General features: G+C 52.6%; 1 protein-coding gene across 7 annotated transcripts; it reads right to left on the reverse strand.

The window, feature by feature from the left end:
• Positions 1-130: 130 nt before the first annotated feature.
• Positions 131-19,603, reverse strand: CDIP1 (cell death inducing p53 target 1). 7 transcript variants are annotated; one of them, XM_088063897.1, is made up of 7 exons: positions 18,995-19,271; positions 4,043-4,108; positions 3,346-3,444; positions 2,745-2,843; positions 2,192-2,338; positions 1,655-1,919; positions 131-1,408 (listed from the first exon to the last, which is right to left on the reverse strand). In XM_088063897.1, exons 4-7 carry the CDS (start codon positions 2,827-2,829, stop codon positions 1,297-1,299), a joined length of 609 nt encoding a protein of 202 aa, XP_087920023.1. In that variant the 5' UTR covers positions 2,830-2,843; positions 3,346-3,444; positions 4,043-4,108; positions 18,995-19,271; the 3' UTR covers positions 131-1,296. The 7 variants fall into 7 exon arrangements, with proteins under 7 accessions (XP_087920023.1, XP_005522883.1, XP_014107961.1 ...); XM_005522826.3 differs by lacking the exons at positions 4,043-4,108; positions 18,995-19,271 and adding an exon at positions 19,529-19,603; XM_014252486.2 differs by lacking the exon at positions 4,043-4,108.
• Between the last annotated feature and the right edge of the window lie 646 nt (positions 19,604-20,249).

Consider the following 20,249-nt stretch of genomic DNA (forward strand, 5'->3'; position numbering starts at 1 on the left):
TCCTGGTAGAAGACCCTGCTGCTCTTCCTCCCATGCTTGGTATCTGTGTACCCCCACCCTCAGCCTCAGCGCCCCTACAGGCAGAAACGCTGTGAATTTTGAGCAGGAGAGAAGAAAAGATGCACACGAGTTCAGGGTCTGTTATTTATTTACATAAAAACACTGACTAGTGCCACAGTTCCACCCCTGAGCAAACAGCAGCAGCCTGTGCAGGCCAGGCTGTGTTTGCAGACCTGTGTTCTGAGAGACGCCCCCCAACTTCGCTCTGGGAGCTGCAGGGGCAGGGGAGGAAGGAGCAGCCTCGAGAGGCTGAACTTGGCTCCCAGCTCCTCTTGCCCCTGCTGTGCGAGTGCTGCTGGCAGCTCCTGTCGCTGCCTGCTTGCCCCTTCTTTCTGCCCCACAGAAGCTAAAAATACCCCCTACACCACATGCAAGGAGAACCCTACAGACCCTGCCGGGCCCAGGACGGCTCCGGAGCTGCGGCCTGGGAACAAACTCCTCTACTCTACGTGCCGGGCAGCCAGGACATGCCGGGTGCGGTTTTGGCTCTCAGGTTGCCAGGGGGGCGAGGGCTGCTCGGGGCTGTCCCCGCCCCAGAGCCGCGGCAGGGCCGGGAGGAGGCGCATGCAGCTGGAGTGGGCGCCGGGCAGGACGGAGGTGCTGATAAGGGGGCAGTGCTGCTGCCGGGCCCCTCTCCGTGCTCAGAGGCAGCTCTGCCTCCGCTCGGGAAGGGGCTTTGCCGCGGGGCTGGAGGAGGCTGTGAACCACACGGAAACCTGGTGTGTGGCACTGCCCTGTCTCCTTGTCACTGAGCCCCTTCCTGAAAGTGCCACAAAGGCTGTGCTGCATCCCCTGAGGGCACCGTGGGCTGCATGGGTCCCTTCCTGGGCTCCCATCCCAGCACATCCCTGCAGCCAGGCACCCCCTGCACTGTGGGACTGGGGTGGGCACCTCCAGCAGCTGCTGCTCTTCCCAGGGTTGCTCCAGGTGAGAAGGGCCTCGCTCACACCCTGGAGCGTAATGGGGTGCAGAGCGCTGCCTCCCACTCCTGTGCACTGCAGGGCAGCCCCCACACAGCGTCTAGACCTGGGCCCACCTCCCCTGTGCACCAGTGTCACCAATCCAACTATTCCAAGTGAGGAGCAGAGCTGGGGGCAGGTGGTGGCAGCTCTGCGCGGGAGGGAGCCGGGGATAACACATACACACCACCGGCGGGGGAAGCGAGGGGTGATGCACACGCAGAGACGGACGGCAGCGGGACAGGGCCGGCGGCACTCCAGTGGCTCCCGGGTGCCGTTAGCACATGCGCTTGTACGTGTAGATGTAGGCCTTGCAGTTGGGACACGTGTGTGTCACGTCCTTGAAGTCATCGAACAGGCAGGGGATCAGGCAGCAGCAGAGATCACACCTGGAGCACAGGGAGAGGCAGAGATGCTGAGCTGGGGGAGCCCCTGGCCCTGGGGTTCGCTCCGGGCCACGGGCAAGAGGCATGAGTGGGGCTGTCACCCCAGGAACCCCTCTGCTGCTGCAGTGCCACCTCTGTGCCAAGGTCCCCACCATGCCCAACAGCTCAGCCAAGGTCACCAGCACTGGGGCTACCCAGGACCAGGCTGAGCAGCCAACGTGAGGCCCCAGCTCTACTTGCAGAACCTACCCCACAAAGCAGCAGAAGAAGCCAAGAAGGAAGCTCATGAGCCCAATCTCATAGGAGATCTTGGTGGTGATGGCTTGCTGGCAGTGGGGACACACGGTCTGCACCGGGGCACCCTGGAAGATCTCTCCCTGCAGCACCGTGACTGTGGTGGCAGCTCCCGGTGGGACGAGCACTGTGGCCGTGTGGCCACCAGGAGAGGGGTAGGGGCCTGGGGCAGGGTAGTAGCCCATGGGGGGGTGAGGGCCTGGGGGTGGGTAGTATCCTGCTGTGAATGGGAAACACAAACAAGTGAGCACCTTCATACATGGCAGGAGAGGCCAGATCCTTATTGGGGAGGCCCCCACCCTGCTGGAACACCACCCTTGGATTACAGACTCGGGGCCAGCCCTGCTACAGGCACTGTGCCCCCCAACCCATCCCAGTGAACCTCGCTGCAAGCTCCAAATGGCAGCCCCAACCCCCCTTGTGTCCCTCCCACTCCCCAGAGCACCAGGAAACACGTGCTGCTGCTGATGCCCAACCCCTTGCAGGACTCACCTGGTGGCACATAGGGCCCAGAGCCATCCGTGGGCATGTGGGGGGGCACAAATCCCGGCTGCGAGGGGGGCTCATATGGGGGGGGTCCGAACTCAGGAGGGGGGATGGGAACCCCCTGGGGCTGTCCCACCACGGGGGTGACACCCTCTGAAAGGAAACACAGTCAGCAGCCAAGGAGGCAGGAGGATGGATGGAGGGGAAGACAGCGTCCTGGCTGTGGGGTGTCAACCCCAACAGGGAAGGGAGACAAGAGGTGGGGAGCAAACACCCCCTTAAGCTGCATCCTCTGAGCCCCAAGAAACCCAAATTCACCCCACAGTAGGAAGCAGTGTCAAGCTTTGAGATGGGAGTGCTTCCCATTTTGTCATTGCCCCTAGGACCCCTCAGACCTCCCCCAGGGGTGCCATGGGGACAGACGGAACCAGGCATTGCACACCTTCCCCAGTTTGCTGTGAGACCAGGCCACAGCCAGGGCAGTCCCAGGGAAACCACACTTCCTTGGGTCCTGTCTGCTTGGCAATGTCCCCCCGAGCAGCTGGGACACCCCCAGTACCTGGTGCCGAGGGTGGGCCGTGCTTCTCTTCTATCAGCGGTGCCGAGGGGCCCCCCGGGTAGGGTGGGGGTGGATCGTTGGACATGGCTCCAGGCAGCCCTGCAGGGACAGAAGCCTTCAGGTGACACCAGCCTTTGGTGCACATGGAGCTGGCATGGTGCTTGGGGACAGAGGTGACAGGTAATGGAGGAGGCCAGGGCTGGTGCCACCACTGCACCAGCCTCAGCTTCTCCCCAGGCAGAACCAGGGGTGTGACCCCAAAGCTGGACAGGCTCTGATTCCAAGGCGTAAAATCTTCCTGCCAGCTCCATGGGGCTTCCCTGTAAAGCCCACCTGGTGCACAGCAGCTCATCAGGGCAGTGCTGGGCTGGAACATTCAGAGCCTTGGCTGCATTGTTGGGGTACCAAAGGTGGGGAAGAGCTGTCCACAGCCCCCACTCCACCCTCAGTGACACAATGCTGTGCCCTGAGGGCGGGCACAAACTCCAGGACAGAAGGTGCAAACCCACAGAGCATTTCTAAATAAATCTTTAAATAAACCCAGTGAGTTAAGACCGTATTTAACAGCTGGAGCTGTTATTTTACACGGGGTAGAATTTACCTGTCCTCTTCCCTGCAGCAACAGCTCAGAGGCCTTGACAGCTGAGAGCAGCAACTGCTCTGAGCAGTGCAGTCTGAAAGGCGGCTTCTTCCACTGGATCTGTGTAAAAGGAGACAGCAACTGAATTACAGAGATGGAGGAGCCACAGCTGCCACACAAAACCCCTTCTCTTCCCTGGGCAGGAGCCTCCCCCTGTGCTCCCTCAAAGGCAGGCATGAGGCTCTGTGTCCTTGGCATGTGGCAAAGCCCCACAGACACGCTTTGAGATCCAAGGGAGTACAACAATACCAAGAAACCTGATTTCCCCCTGGTTCAGTTATCCTGGTGGGATGTGACTAAATCGGAAAATACAAGTGAGAGGTTGGTCACTGAGTGCTTGGGACAGGGTGACATTGCTGTCAGAGCCCATGGAGCAGCACTGGGAGCTCCATCCTTCACCCCAGCAAGCCAGGAGCAAATATGACCCTGCTTGTCCCACTGCTGGCACCACTGCCACGTGCTGGGCAGCCAGCCCAGAGCACGCCAACCTCCCCAGCACGGCACAGGCACCAGGCCAGGCAGCAGTGCTGCCCCAGCCCTGCATTGCAGGTGTGCCCACAGAGGTGCCCGTGGGGCTCAGCCACCTCCACCTGCAGCTGCTGGGTCAAGCAGAGCCAAAGACTTGGAAGCAAGGCAGGAAGATCCATCCCTCCCTCACCTGCATGGCTTTGCTTTGTTCTACTCCTTTTTTCCTAGTTCCTGCTCCCTGCCACCGAGCAGCCTCCTGCAAGGTATCAGGAAATTTAATCAGTCCCTAGAGGAGCACCATCACCTGTTGCTGCTCACAGAGGAGCACACTGATCCCCCAGGAGCTGAGCAGACTCCTGATAGGCACAGGGATGTCTGTATTTCCTGACTAGGAAATTTCTCCCCCAAGGTCTGAAGTGGTGTTGCAGCCGCACAGCTTCAAAGAGTAACACTGGGGCAGCTGGGGGTCATCTTCCTCCTGCTTCTCACTCCAGTTTCTTCCTTAAGAGCCCAGGGAAGCAGAGTTGCCATGGCACAGAGCATTTCCAGGCACACTGCAGAGCCTGCCTTCTCCTACAGTGACCTACAAAGCTACAAACTGGGCCGTGCTCCTTTTAGCTCACTGGAGATGTGAAGAAAAGAAAGATTTATTCTTCTCAAAGTAGCCAATGCTGCACATCCAGAAGCCTCAGTCCTTCCTGTCCCTATGCCTGCAGGGGTTCTGGATGATCCCAGTCCAACCACAGCATCCCAGAGTCCTTACCTGGGGACACCAGCCTGCCAGGGAGCTTTCCTTGCCCTGACAGGCCAATTGTGCCCACAGCTTTTCTAACACAATAGATCTCCTCCCATTCCTGCTCAGATGCTGTTTTCCCATAATAATCTTTCAACACTCCCCAGCCTCACTCCCCCCATCAAAGCGGCTGGCAAGAAAATGCAGGAGAGGAGGAGTCCTCCAGCAGCCATTCCACCAACACCCAGCAGATGAAGCAACAGCCCCAGGATGAGCCAGCCATCAATGCTGCCACCCTGCCCACGAGGGAACGGCAGCCACAAGGTGACAGCCGTGGGTCCCAGAGCCACACGGGCACTGGGATGAAGGAAGCTGTGGGATGCAGGGCACTTCTGCTCGTACTTGGCAGGCTCACTTGTTCCTAATGCAATATTCTGCTTATTAAGAGAGATCTGTAAAGAGCAAGATGTTGGCTGTGTGCCCTTCCCAGGAGGAAAAGAAAGCCTGTTGCTTTTAAGCCTCTTAGAAGCTGTTTCTCTCCTGTGCTTTCTTTCATCTTAATGTGAGCAGCACAAAACCAGGTCCATTTCTGACAGAGAGCTCCGTGGGAAACCAGAGGGCACTCAGCTTCCCCTTGGCACTGGGCAGGAGCATCCCTCAGCACCCTGGCACTGACAGCCCCGCAGTATTCCAAAATTACCAGGTTTAAGTTCAAGATCTGATGGAATCACCAATGTCTTGTGTAGGTCCATTGGAGCAAGGACACACTGCAAGATCCTAAGACTCTCAAAAGGAGTTGAAGGATGTAGAAGTAGAAAAAGTAGAAGGATGGAGAGAGGAGATGCTATTTCCAGCTACAAATGCAGAAGAGCTCTTCTCAACTGGAAGAAGAGTGGTTTTCTTTGCAAACTAACTACAGTGGATAAATACACTATGGAATCAGAATCATCACAAGCACTGCTTCAGTTAAGCACAGAAGACAGGCAAAGGACCCCCCTGCCCCCAGAGAATTGATATTTGCTAAAGAAAAATTAATAAGAAAAGATTCCCATTAACCTGCTGGGGCACAGCAGTGTGACAGACACAACCAGGACAGCACAGCTCCAGCACAGCCTCCAAGCAGAAAGGGCTTGGTCCACCCTGGCTGTGGCCTCAGTCCTGTGTCCTGGTTCTGTGCTCCCTGATCTCATTCCAGACAGCTTTTAGGTGGGAAGATGGCAACAGGTTTCGAGGTGCCCTGTTCAGCTCAGAGGTGTAACTCAGCCTCAAGAGGTTTGTCTGAGGCTTCTCACACAGCGAGCACAGCCAAAGTGCTGTGGGGCAGCACACAGCCCTGCCTGTGGAAACACAATCCTTTCTGATCCACCTCCTTCCTGTGCTCAGCAGCTCCCAATCCAGTTAATGAGGGATTGTAGAATTCTAGAATGGTTTTGTTTAAAAGGACCTTAAAGCCCATCTCATTACAACACCCTACCATGGACAGGGACACCTTTCACTATCCCAGGCTGCTCCAAGCCCTGTCCAAGCTGGCCTTGGACACTTCCTGGGATCCAGGGACAGCCACAGCTTCTCTGGGCACCCTGTGCCAGGGCCTGCCCACCCTCACGGAGAAGAATTTCCTCCCAATTTCCAATCTAGCGCTGCCCTCTGGCAGGGTGAAGCCACATCCCCTTGTCCTGGCACTCCAGGCCCTTGTCCAGAGGGCATTGATCAATACCCCGAAGCCCCTAGTTCCCATTACTGACATGTTCAAAACTGATACAAAGCAGCTTCCAGCAGTGATGAGAGGAGCTGATGTATCAGGGTCCAGTGTCCCATGCTGGCTGGATTTCTCTCTGTTACATCAATGCAGAAACAGTTTGGGATTCAAACATAGCAAGAGAAAAGGTCTGCACATCCCTGCTTTCCAAACAGGTAAGGTGGGCACCACTCATCAAAAACAACTGGTGTGCAGTGAGACCAGGGAATATCGTGCCACCGGGATAGGTCCTAACACCATAAAATAGATGATGCCACGAAGAGGACGGACACAGATAATTCAGATTTGGTCTGCTAATGCCGTTCTTCCCCAGCATCAGCTGTTTGTGCTTCAAGCTGCTTCCTCCCGGATGAAATCTCCACGGGTGAGACAAACCTGGCAAGGGCAGAGCAGATGCTGGCAGGTCCAACTCACGTGTGAGCCCTGATGGTGCAGCGCTGGCCCCAGCAGCTCTGAGTCAGCCTCACAGCACCACAGAGATCCATCCCACAGGCTGAAACAGCCTGTGCTGTCCCTGCTCCTGCTGCAATTATAACTGAGATGCACAGCAATTCAGCTTTGTTTCCTCCATGGGAGCAGTGTGTCCAGCCACCGAGACAGGAAGCAGCATTTGTCCATGCTCAACCACACTCAGTGACATTGACATTTCAAAAACTGCTGCTACACATTTCTGGAGCTTTTCCTCCATAAAAAAAACCCTTCTGATATTTGAAAAATGAAAAAAACCCACACTAAAATTCAATGAATAAATAAGAGAAAATATATGAGCACTTTCAGCTTCACTGCACATCAAAGAGATGCAGATTCCAGCTTCCAGGCTTTTGGAAACACAGTTTTAAAAGCCAGGAGTCCTGAAGACGCTGGGCCCTCACTGAACCCAACACCCTTCCTTTAGAAATAGGAACAGCACTGTGGCCAACACCATCCCAGTTTTCCTGGCTCCAGGAAAGATACCTGTGTGCCAGTTTACGTGCTCCAGAAACTGGGAACTACTGAGACTAGGAAGGCACAAAGGCCAATCAGATGCTGGCAAAATCTCATTTGAGCCAAAGTCTGTTACTCTTCAAAAGGAGCTTTAGGGGCAGCAAGGAGGGAGAACCGAGTAGGGTGTGCTGAAGGGGACACAGCCATACCCTGACTGTGCCAATCCCAACTGCCCTCCCTCCACAGCAGCATTTCTGAACACCTCCAAATCCAGCATGGAGCTGCAGGTTCCCTGTGCTACACCTGTGCCCAGAGCTCCCAGGGCTTTGCCCTCTGCCCAGGCTGTGCCCAGGGCTCCCAGGGCTTTGCCCTCTGCCCAGGCTGTGCCCAGGGCTCCCAGGGCTTTGCCCTCTGCCCAGGCTGTGCCCAGGGCTCCCAGGGCTTTGCCCTCTGCCCAGGCTGTGCCCAGGGCTCCCAGGGCTTTGCCCTCTCCATGTGCATGCCCGCTTGCACAGTTTGCAGGGATGTGGCTCAGCTCCCACCACGCGCAATCCCACCGGACAGCTCTTACCTCCAAAGGAAAGACAGTATAAATCTCTGCTGAACAAGCAGTATCAGTGGTTATTTCTGCCTGTTTTTTATGCAGAACAACACAAAGATGTTTTCCCTGCAAACGAGCTGAAGCTCCCCCTCAGCTTTGCCTCTTCCCATGCGCATTTGCTGCCCCCAGCCTGCACACCACCTCCCCGGAACCAGGAGGGGAGGAATAAACAGCACAGAGTGCTTCAGCCTCCCTCAGAGAGAAGGATGTCCTGGCAATCCTTGACCATGTACCCGCTCCTTTACCCACTGTTAACCTTGGCAGCACCTCCTCAACTCCTCATCCTGGTCCTGGACAAGGCAGCAAGAGGGCGCATGCCTGCAACGCTCTGCAAGGCGCCGATGGAAACGGAAACCCAAGTGAAGGACTGAAGGAAAGGTCTGTTCTTTTTCTGAGCAACTCAGCTGTGCTTTCCCAAGTTCAAGTCACTGCCAGGGAGCACAAACCTACGGTTCAGGAACAGCCAGGCTGCTCCCAGAACAGCAGATTTCTTCCACACTTTTGCACTAAGATTTCAGCTGCAGAAAACTGCTTCTTCCAGGAGGGTCAGGCTGTTCCTTCAGTGCAAGCACAGAGAGCTCAGCTGGCAAGGCAGGCCAGCAGCTCTCCTTTAAAACAAAGGAATGCTGGAGGAGGTTTTCCATCATTTGAACCAGGTATGTCAGACAGCCAAAAGCTCCCTGTTCTGCTCTCCAGTATGTGAATCTCCAGAGGAGCTTCCCCATCGCAGTCATTTACCTGGGGACCTTGGACATATCGTTTGACCTTCTGTGTGCCACCATCACCCAGCAGACAAATCACCTCAGAGTGGGATCCTCGATGGCAGCCAGGTGCTGTATCTAAAGCAAGATTTCTCAGCGCATTAAATCCCAAGCAAAATCAGATAATCTCCACAGCGCAGCCCCGGCTCAGCTGTCCTTGGCCAGAGATTCAAATTACCACTTCCAGCAGCTCCTCTGCATGGATATCAGGAAAACCAGACACAAAATCCACCCTGCTTAAGGAGGCTTTATCTGCAACACCCACAAAGGGTTACGTGCGGGAGGAGCTCCTGCAGGACCTGCTGCTGCCTCTGGGATTCTCTCCAGTGCTATTCGCCTCCGGATGGGCTGACCTGGCTCTTCACACTGGGGCTGCAGAAACAGCCTTGCCAGGACCTGCTTAACCTGAATATTTAAAGAAAAACCAGCCAAAATGAAAAGAACAAACTGGGGTAGCTCATTCTCTCTGCTGTTGGTACCCAAGATGTGGCTGTGGGAAGCATCACGTGCTGGCAGAGCTCACGGTGACATCCAGGAGCCAGGAGGGGCTGCAAGGGAGGAGAGGTCACAACCCCACACTTCAAAACTGGACCCCAGCCCCTCCATGTGTCAGGACACTGTGGAAAGTTGAGGTGTACACAGAACACTCTGCACCACCAGGGCAACTGACTTTGGCCCTCAAAAGCCAGTTTTCTGAGCAGGGAGTAAGCAAGGAGCACACTGCAGTCAGGCTGCCCCACAGGCTGCCACTGGCCCTGGAAAACCCGCTCTCCCCCTCAGGAGGTGCTCACTGTTCATACCCTTCCAGCAGATGTCCTGGCTGCACAGAAGACAGGCTGCAAAACACCAGGTGTGCTCATGGATGTGATTAAAATAACGTTAAAGCTGAGCTCCTCTGCATCCTACCAAAGTGCTCCAGAGAGATGAGAAAAGGAAGGTGCTGCAAGCCAAATCCCAAAAGCAGAAAGCTTTTCCATGAGACTTTCACTGCAGTTCACAAAGAATCCAAGCTAACACTTGATAACATCCACGGGAAAGCATCCAGTGATAGCAGCAGCTGTTGCCTCCAGACTTCTGTATCTACTTAATTTTCCCCCTGAGAGGGTACATCCTGCATTACATCATCCCTTTGATATCTGTTAATAATGGTGATAACACAACCTGCCAGAATCTCAAGCAACTAAACCCAACATCTACGCCAACACTGGGTTTAACGTAGCATCAAACACAACTGTGCTACAAGAATAGCTGTTCATTTAAACAAGCAAACAAAAATACCTCAGCTCAAGAAGCTTAACAGCAAGCAGAAGCTTCAGGAGGTCGGGAGAAGCTCCACAGCTCTTAAGCACAGTCACAGATCCGAGCTCACCTCTGATAGCAGCCCAGAACAGAGGCTTAAGGATGAGCTAGGAAGGGATCGAAGGCAGAACTGTCAGTCCCTCCCACTGGAGACTGGGCAGCCTGGAGGTTCTCCATGGAGCACCCCAGGTCATTCCCAGTCACCAAGTACTGCTCTTCAGTTAGCTACACAAAAAAATCTCCTGCTGTCAGCATCTGCTGCCTCCCATTTGGGGGACATCAGCACAGAGAAGGTGGATATAGAATGAGTACCCACTATGTCTCACAGCAAAACCCAGAGTTTTATAGATTCCCTAACACCAAAATAAAAATACTTTATTTATTTAAGAACTCTCATTTCTCCCTCCTTCTATAGATATTTTTGAGAGAAAGTCAAATAACACAGCTACAACATTGCTGAATCAAACTGAGTACGTGTGTGACGTCCATTAAATGACACAGTGAGCTCCAAGGGAGGAGGAAATTAGAATCAGAGATGATCAGCACTTTTGCATTTCAGAATTAATCAGAGCCCAAGAGCATATTCAGAATTCCCTTGCAGATTTTGCAACACAATGAAATAATTCTGAATACATTGCTGGTGATTCCAGATCCATTTTCAAGTGCTGTACAAAACATATGCCACGGCACTGATGTTTGCTTACCCGAGGAGAGCACCAGCTCGCTGTAGGACTGGCTCCAGTCTTCAGCATTAGCATTTCCCATGCTCACAGATCCCCCTGCCTCGGCGCCAGAGAAGCTGCTGACACTCAGATTTAACTGGTACAGTGTCACCTTGCACTTTTTTTTGAGGACTAGTGCAAAGTGCTCTGTGTCACTCAATTTTATGTAAAGCCAAGGCTCACTCTTTGCAAAGGAATGGGTTTGGGGTTCAGCAGGATCTGAATTTGAGTTCCACTGCCAACAAGGAGGACCCACACTCATCCCAAGATGTGCACTGGAGGAACTTTTCCATGCTGAGGCCATTTGGGTTACCACAGTAATTTTCTAGCTTCCACAGAATTTCCCAGTTCCAGACTGGGATCTCTCTTGGAGTTGCCCAGGGCCACCAGTATAGAGCTGGATTGTCCCGTGGCATTTGGACAGGAGGTGGGTACCTGGCAGTGCCCTGCTCCCAAGCCCAACTCATTTGGGCTGCACAAAGACAGATGATGATGTCTCAGAGGGGAAAACCCTTGGATTAATCAACAGCCACTGAGTGTGCCCAGTGCTGGGCACCCCTGAGTTACACACAGCTCCTGCCATCCCCAGTTCTTCCTCCTCTTCACACCAGACCTGGCTAGTCCACATTGACTTCCAGGTCCAGTAAAGTCATTTTCACTCCAGCTATGACTGTGGTTTCAATTTGCAGCATCAGCTCCTGCTGACTCCTTCACAACCCTTTCCCCAAAGCTCCTACTAAAAACCTAGGACAGAGCTGGACTCCACGCAGCCCTAACACACAGAACACCCTCCCCAGGTCCCTGCTCTGGGCTCTTCCAAACTCTTCCTCTGTCACAATACGTCACTGCTTTGCTGCTCCACAAAAAGCATCGCTGGTCAGAGGGTTTGGAACAGTCTCGAGGCCGGGTCACTGCTCCCACAGCAGAGGATGGGACAGGGAAGATTCAAGCCCATAATAGCAGGATGCCCTCAGGGCAGGTAAATAGCTCAGCTGCTCAAATCCTCTCCTGAGCCTGAGGAAGATGGAGCAGCTGCCACAGTTACGACACTAAACCGGCTGGGAACTGTTTTCTCTCACATCAGAGCAGCCCAGCAGGCAGCTCCAAAGTGAGCTCCCACCACGCTAAACCATCCTGAATCATGGCAAAGAGAGTCTGAAACGCTAAATTAACACCCCCTGTGGCAGCCACGAACTCTGGGGGAAACCTCCATTCCCAAAACACAAATATGCTCCAAAAGACATCTCTGTGGAAGACCTGCGACAAGCCCAGGGAAAGAGCTGATATTTAACACCGGTGGAAAGGAGACTACGTGAAGGTTTTGGAGGAGCTGAGTGGTCCCAGCAGCGCAGGTGGGAAGGACAAGCTGAGGCTTCAGCACAGGCCCAGCCTCCTGTGAGCACTTCCTGATACAGCACAAAGCAGAATAAAGGCATTAAGTTAATTAGGAGACAAACCAAATACACCTCTAAGAAAAGGGCAGCATGCACATGCCAGCAGCAGCTTTTTATCCAGTGCTCAGCTAAAAACACAAGCCCAGAAGAGTGGGCAGCAGCCAAAATCCCATTCTCTCCTCTACTCCATATTCCTCCAACACAGGGATCCAGCTCCACTTCTGCCACGAGCTGGGTGACTGGGACCCCTGAAGACCTCAAAAGCATCCCAGGTTGGAGTCACTGCAGCAGGGGTACAGCTTTGGCTCTAGTCTATGATTTCCTCCCAAAATGGAGCTGCACTGAATCCCATTGTTTCCTTTTCCTCCTTTAAAAGGGTACCCTGCTTCTCATTTGGAGAAATAATCAATAAAATCTAACAGGCTGCTTTTCATTCATCCCCAGCCAGAAATCTAATCTGCTGTTAACAGCACAGCCCTGAACACATCATTTATCTGCTGCGGGTACCAGCACGCGCAGATTTTACAGCTGTGGAGAGTGGGGCTGCCTGCATCACAATGACTAATTTATTCTCAGAAAGGCTAATTTAATCTGGCAGTGAATGTTCTCAAAGCCTCCTCACACAGAGCAGCTTTTCTCTTGGTTGGCTTAACAACAATACAGCATATCCAAAAACGTGGAGGGATGCTAAGGAAGAACACTGCCCCTGTGTTTTGAGCCCTCTAGTCTGAGAAATTTCTCTTGGTAACTACAGGCTTTGAGAAAACAGAGTCCCTCTGGTTTTTCAAAAAGCCAACTGTATTTTCAAGGCAAAATATACAACAGTTTAGGCTATTTCCCCCTCACACACAACTGTGTCTTGACAGAAAGAGCTGGGCTCTTAATAAAAATAAAATCCAGCAAAGGTTGTTTAGTATTAGACAACTCATTCACTTCCAACTGCAAATCAAGAGCAGCAGGCAGCACACCTGGCCTGGAGGTGCTCCCTGCCACAGCAGGTGACTTTCCCCAGCCCACACTACAGAGAAATAAACTCCAGAACAAATCCAAAATCTTTTTGTTTAAAAAGGCTGGGTAACTGCACCATGAAGTATTTCAGAGAGAGCATCCTTCAGCTTCCCAGCCTCTGCCATCTGCAGGGGGGCAATAAATAAGCCATCAGAAAGGTTTTTTTCATTGTTTTTGAATTCTAGGTGGTATTTTCCCTTTACTTGTGACAGTACACACAAAGGCAGTGTGTACCCACAGCCAGGCTGAGCCACCTGATCCTCCATGGACATGGCACCACGTGCTGGTCCTCACCTGGATGCACCTACCCCTTGCCCAGGAGATCACTGGAGAGCCAAGCACAGCTCCTTGGAGCCAGAGGGGCTGCAACAAGGCACATTTAAGCTTTACAATAGACAGAGCTGTAGCAATCTAACCCTCCCTGCTTGGGATTGTCACCACCATCCTGCTGGGAAAGAAAAGCTGCTGCTGTGCAAGTCTGGATCATGTCTGAGAGGGCTCCTTTGCTACAAGGGCAAAAACATGCCCCAGATGACATCCAACAATTTAGGACAATTCAGTAATGTGGGAAAAAGGCAAAAATCAGAGGGAAGCAGAGAATTTACGCAGGCCACAGAAAAAATAGAGAAGAAAACAACACAACACTTCCTTTGTTCCTATCTGTCAGGAATTGCTGTCCCAAGAATAGCCTATTCAGAAACCAGGAAACTCAGAGAGCAGCAGGGAAGGGCTGAGTCATGGCCACTTGGAAAAAAAAGAAACAACCCACAACAAACCAACCCAAAAGGGAAGAAGAAAAAAACCTGGGACAGCAGCTGTTCTGGGTCTTGGAGATATGAACAAGTTAATCCAGAACATATTAGTCAATCTTTATTTTCAAAAGGTCTGCAAACAAATGGCACTGCCATAAAATGCAGATGACCCTCCCTCTGCTCATGGGAAGCAAATTGTTGTACCAGGAAAAGTTGCTGGTGCTTCCCAGCACCAGCCCCAGGCTACAGCACCTCAGGGCTGCCAGTGCAACTACTCCCAGTTTGTGCCCTATTTTTGCTCCTTTGCAGCATTAGCATCCAAATATCCCAAAGATAAACAGGCTGGACAAGTGCTTTCCCTTTGGAAAAGCATGTCCATCTCAGGGATGCTATTAGCAGAGGCTGAAGAGCCATTTCTCTTCCCCACAGTGGAAGGGCACGAGGTAAAACATGACTTGGATGGGCTTCCCATGACTCTGTGAACAGATGAGCCAAAGCCAAGTGCTCCCATCTCACATTCAGCCTCAGCACCGCCTGTCTGGCCCCCAGCAAAAGTCTTCCCACATAACAATCTTTGTTCTGTGACCTAAATGAAATCAATTGTACAATAATTCTCCCCAGGACAGTAATCTGGTTCACTCACCCATCATCTGAGAGATTACACCTGCTCTCCAGCTGTGGGGCTTTGGGAGGAAGAGATTTCTGAGCAATAAGGGGCTTATCTTTCATTGATGATCCCTCACAAATCAGGGAAAGGGGGTATCTGTCTTTTTAATCAAACAGCTATGCTTTGAAACAGATCTGGAAAAACACCTTTTAATTCATTTTTTCTTGCCCTGTGAGGTAGTGTCATATCGAAGTTGCAAAGGTAGGAAGTGGGAAGCCCCTCAGAACTGCTGCCTGTGGAGAGTGGGTCAAGACAAAGCCTGCTGTGCCCAGACTGTGGCAGATCACCTGTGCTCAGGTGTAACTGCTCACCTCTTCCCAGCTCTGAGAAAACCACAAGCCCTTCATATGCAGACCCAACCTTGAGAATAACTCCAGAATGACAGCTCAAGGAAACTGTCCCAAAGCAAACAGCCTCTCATGGTTAAGATAGTGAGTAAAATCCCTCTTCTCTGCAACCACGCAATGCAAGGAGCAAATGAAGATGAAACACAGCTATAGCATGGGCTGATGTGCATGCATCACAGTAAGGCGTGATGGATGGAATTTAGGATTGTCAGACAGAATGCAGGATGGAACAATAAATGTAAGCTTAAAGTAGAACACTTTTTCCAAAACTGTTAAGAGGGAGCCAGGCTGTCAGGGCAAGGTAGGGAAGATTTTCCTTCTTAATGCAGAGACTGGCTATTAAAGAAGGTTCAGGAACATACACAGGAGAGACAGTTTGGGGCAGTGGGACCCCCATCTCAGCACAAATGCTTTACCCTAAAATCTATAGGAGAACTGGGTAATATTCCATTTTCCTATGTATAAAGGAGACAAAGGAAAGAACTATCACTAATGCACAGTAACCATACTAATCACAGTAACAATTAAATATATTACTTAATTTGCACAGAAAGCCCCAGCTCAGCTCTTCATTCTCTGATGATCTCAGGTTCCATCGTGCCAAGTGGTACAAAGTCAAACATTGCACTGCCAGCAGCTGCTCTGCACAGTTCCTAAGATGTTAATCACATTGCCACCTTTTGGGGCTATTTATTTTATTTTCTTACCCTAATTGCAGGCCTGCTAAGAGAGCCCAGATTAAACGCAGCTGCACTGAAGTGCCTCACGTGGAGATGTGCAGCATGGAGCACTTTACTCCTGCCTCCATCCTCCACCCAGATCGATGACCAGAACAGGGCTGCTCTCAAACAGCTGTTTCTCACAACCACAAATACACAAATTTAAGAGTGCAGCCACAAGGCAGCTCAGAACAAATGGGCTCAAAACAAAACTCTAACAGCAGCCAAGAGTCTCCCTGAGCGTTTCACGCCGGAAATAAAATCTGAGCTGCCCCTGCCTCAGAGACTTTATTCTGGTGAGAAAATGGATCGTGGTTTCCTATGGCAGCTGCTCCAATTGCATTCCCTTTGATCAGAGGAGGAGACAGGTCCTATGCAGAGCATGTAAAGATCTGACACTGCTCATGAAAGTGGCACTGCTTCTCTCCAGCTGTGAGATGGATACCCAGGGCTGTTTGGGAACAGCAGGAAAACAGCAAGAAGTTGCTCATCGTATTTTTTGAAGGAAAATGTGTGCAGAGACCTCTGTGTTTGCACACTTGTATGCTCAGGTGCCTTGCTCTGAAACCTTCAAGGGAGTTGACTGGCTCCAGGCCAGAGTCCTTTGCCTGCATAAGGGCTGCAAAATCAGGTCCTGGGAGCAAAACCAACCAAAAACCTCCACTGTCCTGCAGAACTATTCAAGTTCCCACTACAAACCACTACTGTTCTTGTATCAGGGAAAAGGGAAGAGTAGTGCACAATTAAGTCCTTTTAAGACATCACTGACTGCTGCTAAGAGCCACCAGGCATATCAGCATCTATTTTCTGTTTCCCAGCTCTCCTGCCCACCGTGTTCAGCAGCTTTGCACAGCCCACTCTGGGAGAACACCTTCTGAGAAGCTGGCACACCTGTCTAGAAGCTCAGATATATTCAGTCCTGCTGCCTTTGTCATTATTTTACTCTCCATACTATGGAAATGCTATTTACTGCCTCTCTGGCTCACCTGGCAGCCAGCAGCCTTTCCTGGAAAGGTACAGCAGAACTGTCACATGGTACAGAGCCTTGCTAATAGCAGCAGGAGTGAAGCACCAGCCCTACTGCAGACCCACCAACACCCACTATTTAAAGAAATTTAGTTTCTTTCAAGCCAGGATATTCTCTCTGGATTAAAGCAATCATAAGAAATCAAATGTAGGGCTTTACCATGTACCACAAACAGACATAGAACACTGAAATTCATACTTCTCTTTACCCACAAGCAAAAAACAAGTCTTGGATCTTGATACTAACAAGTATGTGTATTTCCTTCCAAAACCACTCAGCCTCATACTGGAACATCAACAAAATCCTTTAAACACATGCACTTATCTGCTAAATTCACATTTGAAAGGGAAAAAATTATATTCTTTTACATAATAAAATTACTTTCATCCCTTCTTTGGCTGTGTTAGTAAGACTGACAACAGCAACACTTCTGCAGGTGCCAACACCGTGACAAGGACCCAAACTCCACCCAAAACACAGAGATGCTGTGGACAGGCTTTAGTCTGGCCCCTGCCTGAACACCCCTCAGCTACAGGAGCGCCTTAGCTGTGCTCCCAGGACATGTTTGCCACCTGTGCTTCATCCAGAAGGAAAGGAGTGCCCATTGTGGCTTCCCAGACACAGAAAGAGCCGATTTGGAAGTGACCTTCAAAAATATAAACCCACCAGGTGCTGAGGGAGATATTTGCACCCCTTTGTAACTGCAGCTGAGACAGAGCAGAACAGGAACACAAAGAAGTGAGTTTCAGAACCAAATTTGAGGTGCAAGACCTGTTGAGGGAACACAAGAAGCTCAGCATGGTCTTTGGTCTTATTAGGAAAGGTTCTGAAATCAGAGAAGCTCCCTCACTGTTACCTGTCCCTGCCACACCTGTGGCAGGATGTTCTGCTACTGGGTAGGAACACACACATCCCCATTCCCAGCCCCAACGTGAGTCAGCCCTGAGTGCAGCTCCACCACCCCTGTAAGAGCAGCTGGGCAGGACTGACCACGTTTGGGGCATTGCTCGGGGACATTTGGGGACACAGCTCCATCCCCCTGCCCTCATTACAGCTATGAAGTCACTGCCTTCCTACCTCCAAGCCAGAATTAGCTCCTCACGTAACACCTAAGGAGAACAGAGCAGGAGCATCGCTAAACACTTCCGGGGATTTCCTGGGGCACTGGGATGTCACCAAAGCTTTGGGGCAGAGAAGCCTTTTGGAGAGGGAAGTTTTCAGCCTGTGCTTTCCATATGAGTTTGTTTAGATCCTGAACATGAATGAATGACATACTGTGGTTATATACCATGCCATGTCTATGTAATACTCACTGTAATTTTCCCTGCTGCCTACTCTGGTCACACTCTGAAATCAGCAGGGCCCCTGCTGAAATTAAAGCTCCATTTTCAGTACTTTGGGTGAAGGGAACAAACAGGAGGCTCTTGTGCATATTCCCAAAGTTTCTCAGAGTTCTACAGACAGCCCAAACCCACTAGAATTATAATTTAAAACATTTCTACTTAAAATCATGGTGCCTGACCTCATCTCTACCACCTGACAATTTAGGCTCAGCCTAGAATGTGACAACCACCAGACCCCTCCCCAGTTCTCACTGGTGCAAGGAGACCACCTCAGAGCAGCTTTTTCTCCGGCCAAGGGGCACAAACCTACGCTTGCAAGGACCTGGAGAAATTTAACCTTGAGCATGGCTCATGTGGAGGATCCAGAGGACACTGGCATGGCAGTGTCCACCCCAGCCTGCATGTTCCCACTCCTCTACTCAGCTCTGGAGTTGTCACCAACCTCATTCCTCTATTTAGCAGCAATCACCACCCCCTGTGCTTTTCCTAAAGCAACCAAACGCTGCCTTAGAACTGCTACCCTCTGCCTCTCCAGTCCCCTTGGGAGGGACAACCCAGATCTCACCTTTTTAATGGCTAAAAACCCCACAACTCCCCACTAATGTTTATTCCTTGGTGTTTGTTGCTGTATATTAACTGAAGGAGCTCTCTTCATTTCACACTGCCAATGTGCCAATATCATCCTCACCATCATCATTTCTCTCCCAGCTTTTCAAGACATCTCAGCTTCTTTCGGGTCCTCTAAAAATGGGCTCATCATCCTTGATCACTGGGCAAGCTCGTCTCTCCCGAGCAGGAGAGGATACACACGCATTCGTTCCTAGGCCTGTTTCCCTGCTCTCCCGGGATCTGTCGGGATCACATTTGCTCCTGTCTCAGCCGTGCCCTCCCTGCAGCCCCCGCCGTCCTCCCCGCCAGCTCATGACCTCGGCCGGGCAGCAGCGCTCGCCTTACACCGCCAAGTCTTTTCCCAAGTACACGACCTCGCTTTCCACACGATTAAATTTCAACCCAGCCCTCCCGTCCCACCCCTTCCCGGCACTGCTGAGGGCGCAGAGCTGAAGCTTAGTGAGATTTTAGCAGTACCCTGCGACACTCTGTCAGCGTCAAAGGCCCGTCCGAGGCCAGGGCTGCCTCCCGCTGCTCTCCCGGCCCACGTTCCCATCCAGCCGCATCTCCCCGGCTCCGCAGCGAACGCAGCAGCCGCGGCCGAGCACCGAGCCCTTCCCTCGGCCTGCTTCCTCCTCCCAGAGTTAACCAGGGCTTGATTTCCATCCCTTTTCTTCCCAAGAGCGTAGTGCTGGGCTTCTCCTGCCTGTGTCCCCGTCTGCGCTCAGTGTCCCCCCAGTGCCGAGTGTCCTCCCGTGCTCGGTATCCCCCCTCCGGTTCTCAGCGTTCCCCCACTCTTGGTGTCCCCCGCGGTGCTCGGTGTCACCGCCGGTGCTCGGTGTCTCCCTCCGGTGCTCAGTGTCTCCCTCCGGTATGTCCAGCCGGCCCCGCTGCCGGGAGGCCGCCGCGGCCTGTCCGGGGCTGAGGGGGCCCGGCCGCCTTCCAGCCGCGTCCCCCGGCCCCGCAGCCCCCCGGTCCCGCAGCCGATCCCCACCGCCCACAGGCACCTACCGGCTCCCGGCGGCAGCTCCGGCACCTGGCGGCGGCGGGCGGGGCGGGCCGGACTGGGCGGGCGGTGCCGCGGCGGGGCGGGCCTGGGGCCAGCCGGGGGCCGGGCTGGGCCTGCTCCCGCCGCGCTGGGCAGCCACGGACTCAGGGAATCACGGCACGGTTTGGGCTGGAAGAGATCTTAAAAATCATCCCGTCCCACCCTCTGCCGTGGGCAGGGACACCTTCCACTGTCCCAGGTTGCTCCAAGCCCCGTCCAGCCTACCCTTGGACACTTCCAGGGATCCAGGGGCAGCCACAGCTTCTCTGGGCACCCTGTGCCAGGGCCTGCCCACCCTCAGAGGGACGAGTTTCTTTCATATATCTAATCTTAATTCCCCCTTGTTCTGTCACTCCATGCCCTTGCCCAAAGTCCCTCTCCAGCTCTTTAGGAGCCCCTTTAGGTACTGGAAGGAGCTCTGAGGTCTCCCTGGAGCTGTCTCTTCCCTGTCCTGTACATGGTGCCTTCCCTACCAGGTGTCCCAGCTCACGCCGCACATGATGCCCTGCTGCGGCCGATGTCCTGCCCCACACAGTGACATTCCCATGCCATGGATTCATTCTGGCTGCCCCCACCCCTGGGAGCCTGTGGAACCACGAAGGCATTTCTCTGGCTCTAGTGGTCTTAGCTGCACTGCAGGGACGAAATAAAAGAGCAGTATTCTAACACAGCCATAGGTGGTTT

The sequence above is a fragment of the Pseudopodoces humilis genome, chromosome 18, assembly GCF_049639895.1.
Source record: "Pseudopodoces humilis isolate 2021_Gansu_Grassland_sample_001 chromosome 18, ASM4963989v1, whole genome shotgun sequence".
In the NCBI taxonomy this organism is placed as follows: domain Eukaryota; kingdom Metazoa; phylum Chordata; class Aves; order Passeriformes; family Paridae; genus Pseudopodoces; species Pseudopodoces humilis.

What these genes read in the sequence shown, in the direction of transcription:
- CDIP1 (XM_005522826.3), bottom strand. Translation starts at nt 2,829, where the DNA reads ATGTCCAACGATCCACCCCCACCCTACCCGGGGGGCCCCTCGGCACCG. An exon ending in CGGCCCACCCTCGGCACCAG is followed by an intron (nt 2,339 to 2,744) that starts GTACTGGGGGTG and finishes GTTTCCTTTCAG; the next exon opens with AGGGTGTCACCCCCGTGGTG. An exon ending in TTCTTCTGCTGCTTTGTGGG is followed by an intron (nt 1,409 to 1,654) that starts GTAGGTTCTGCA and finishes CCTGTGCTCCAG; the next exon opens with GTGTGATCTCTGCTGCTGCC.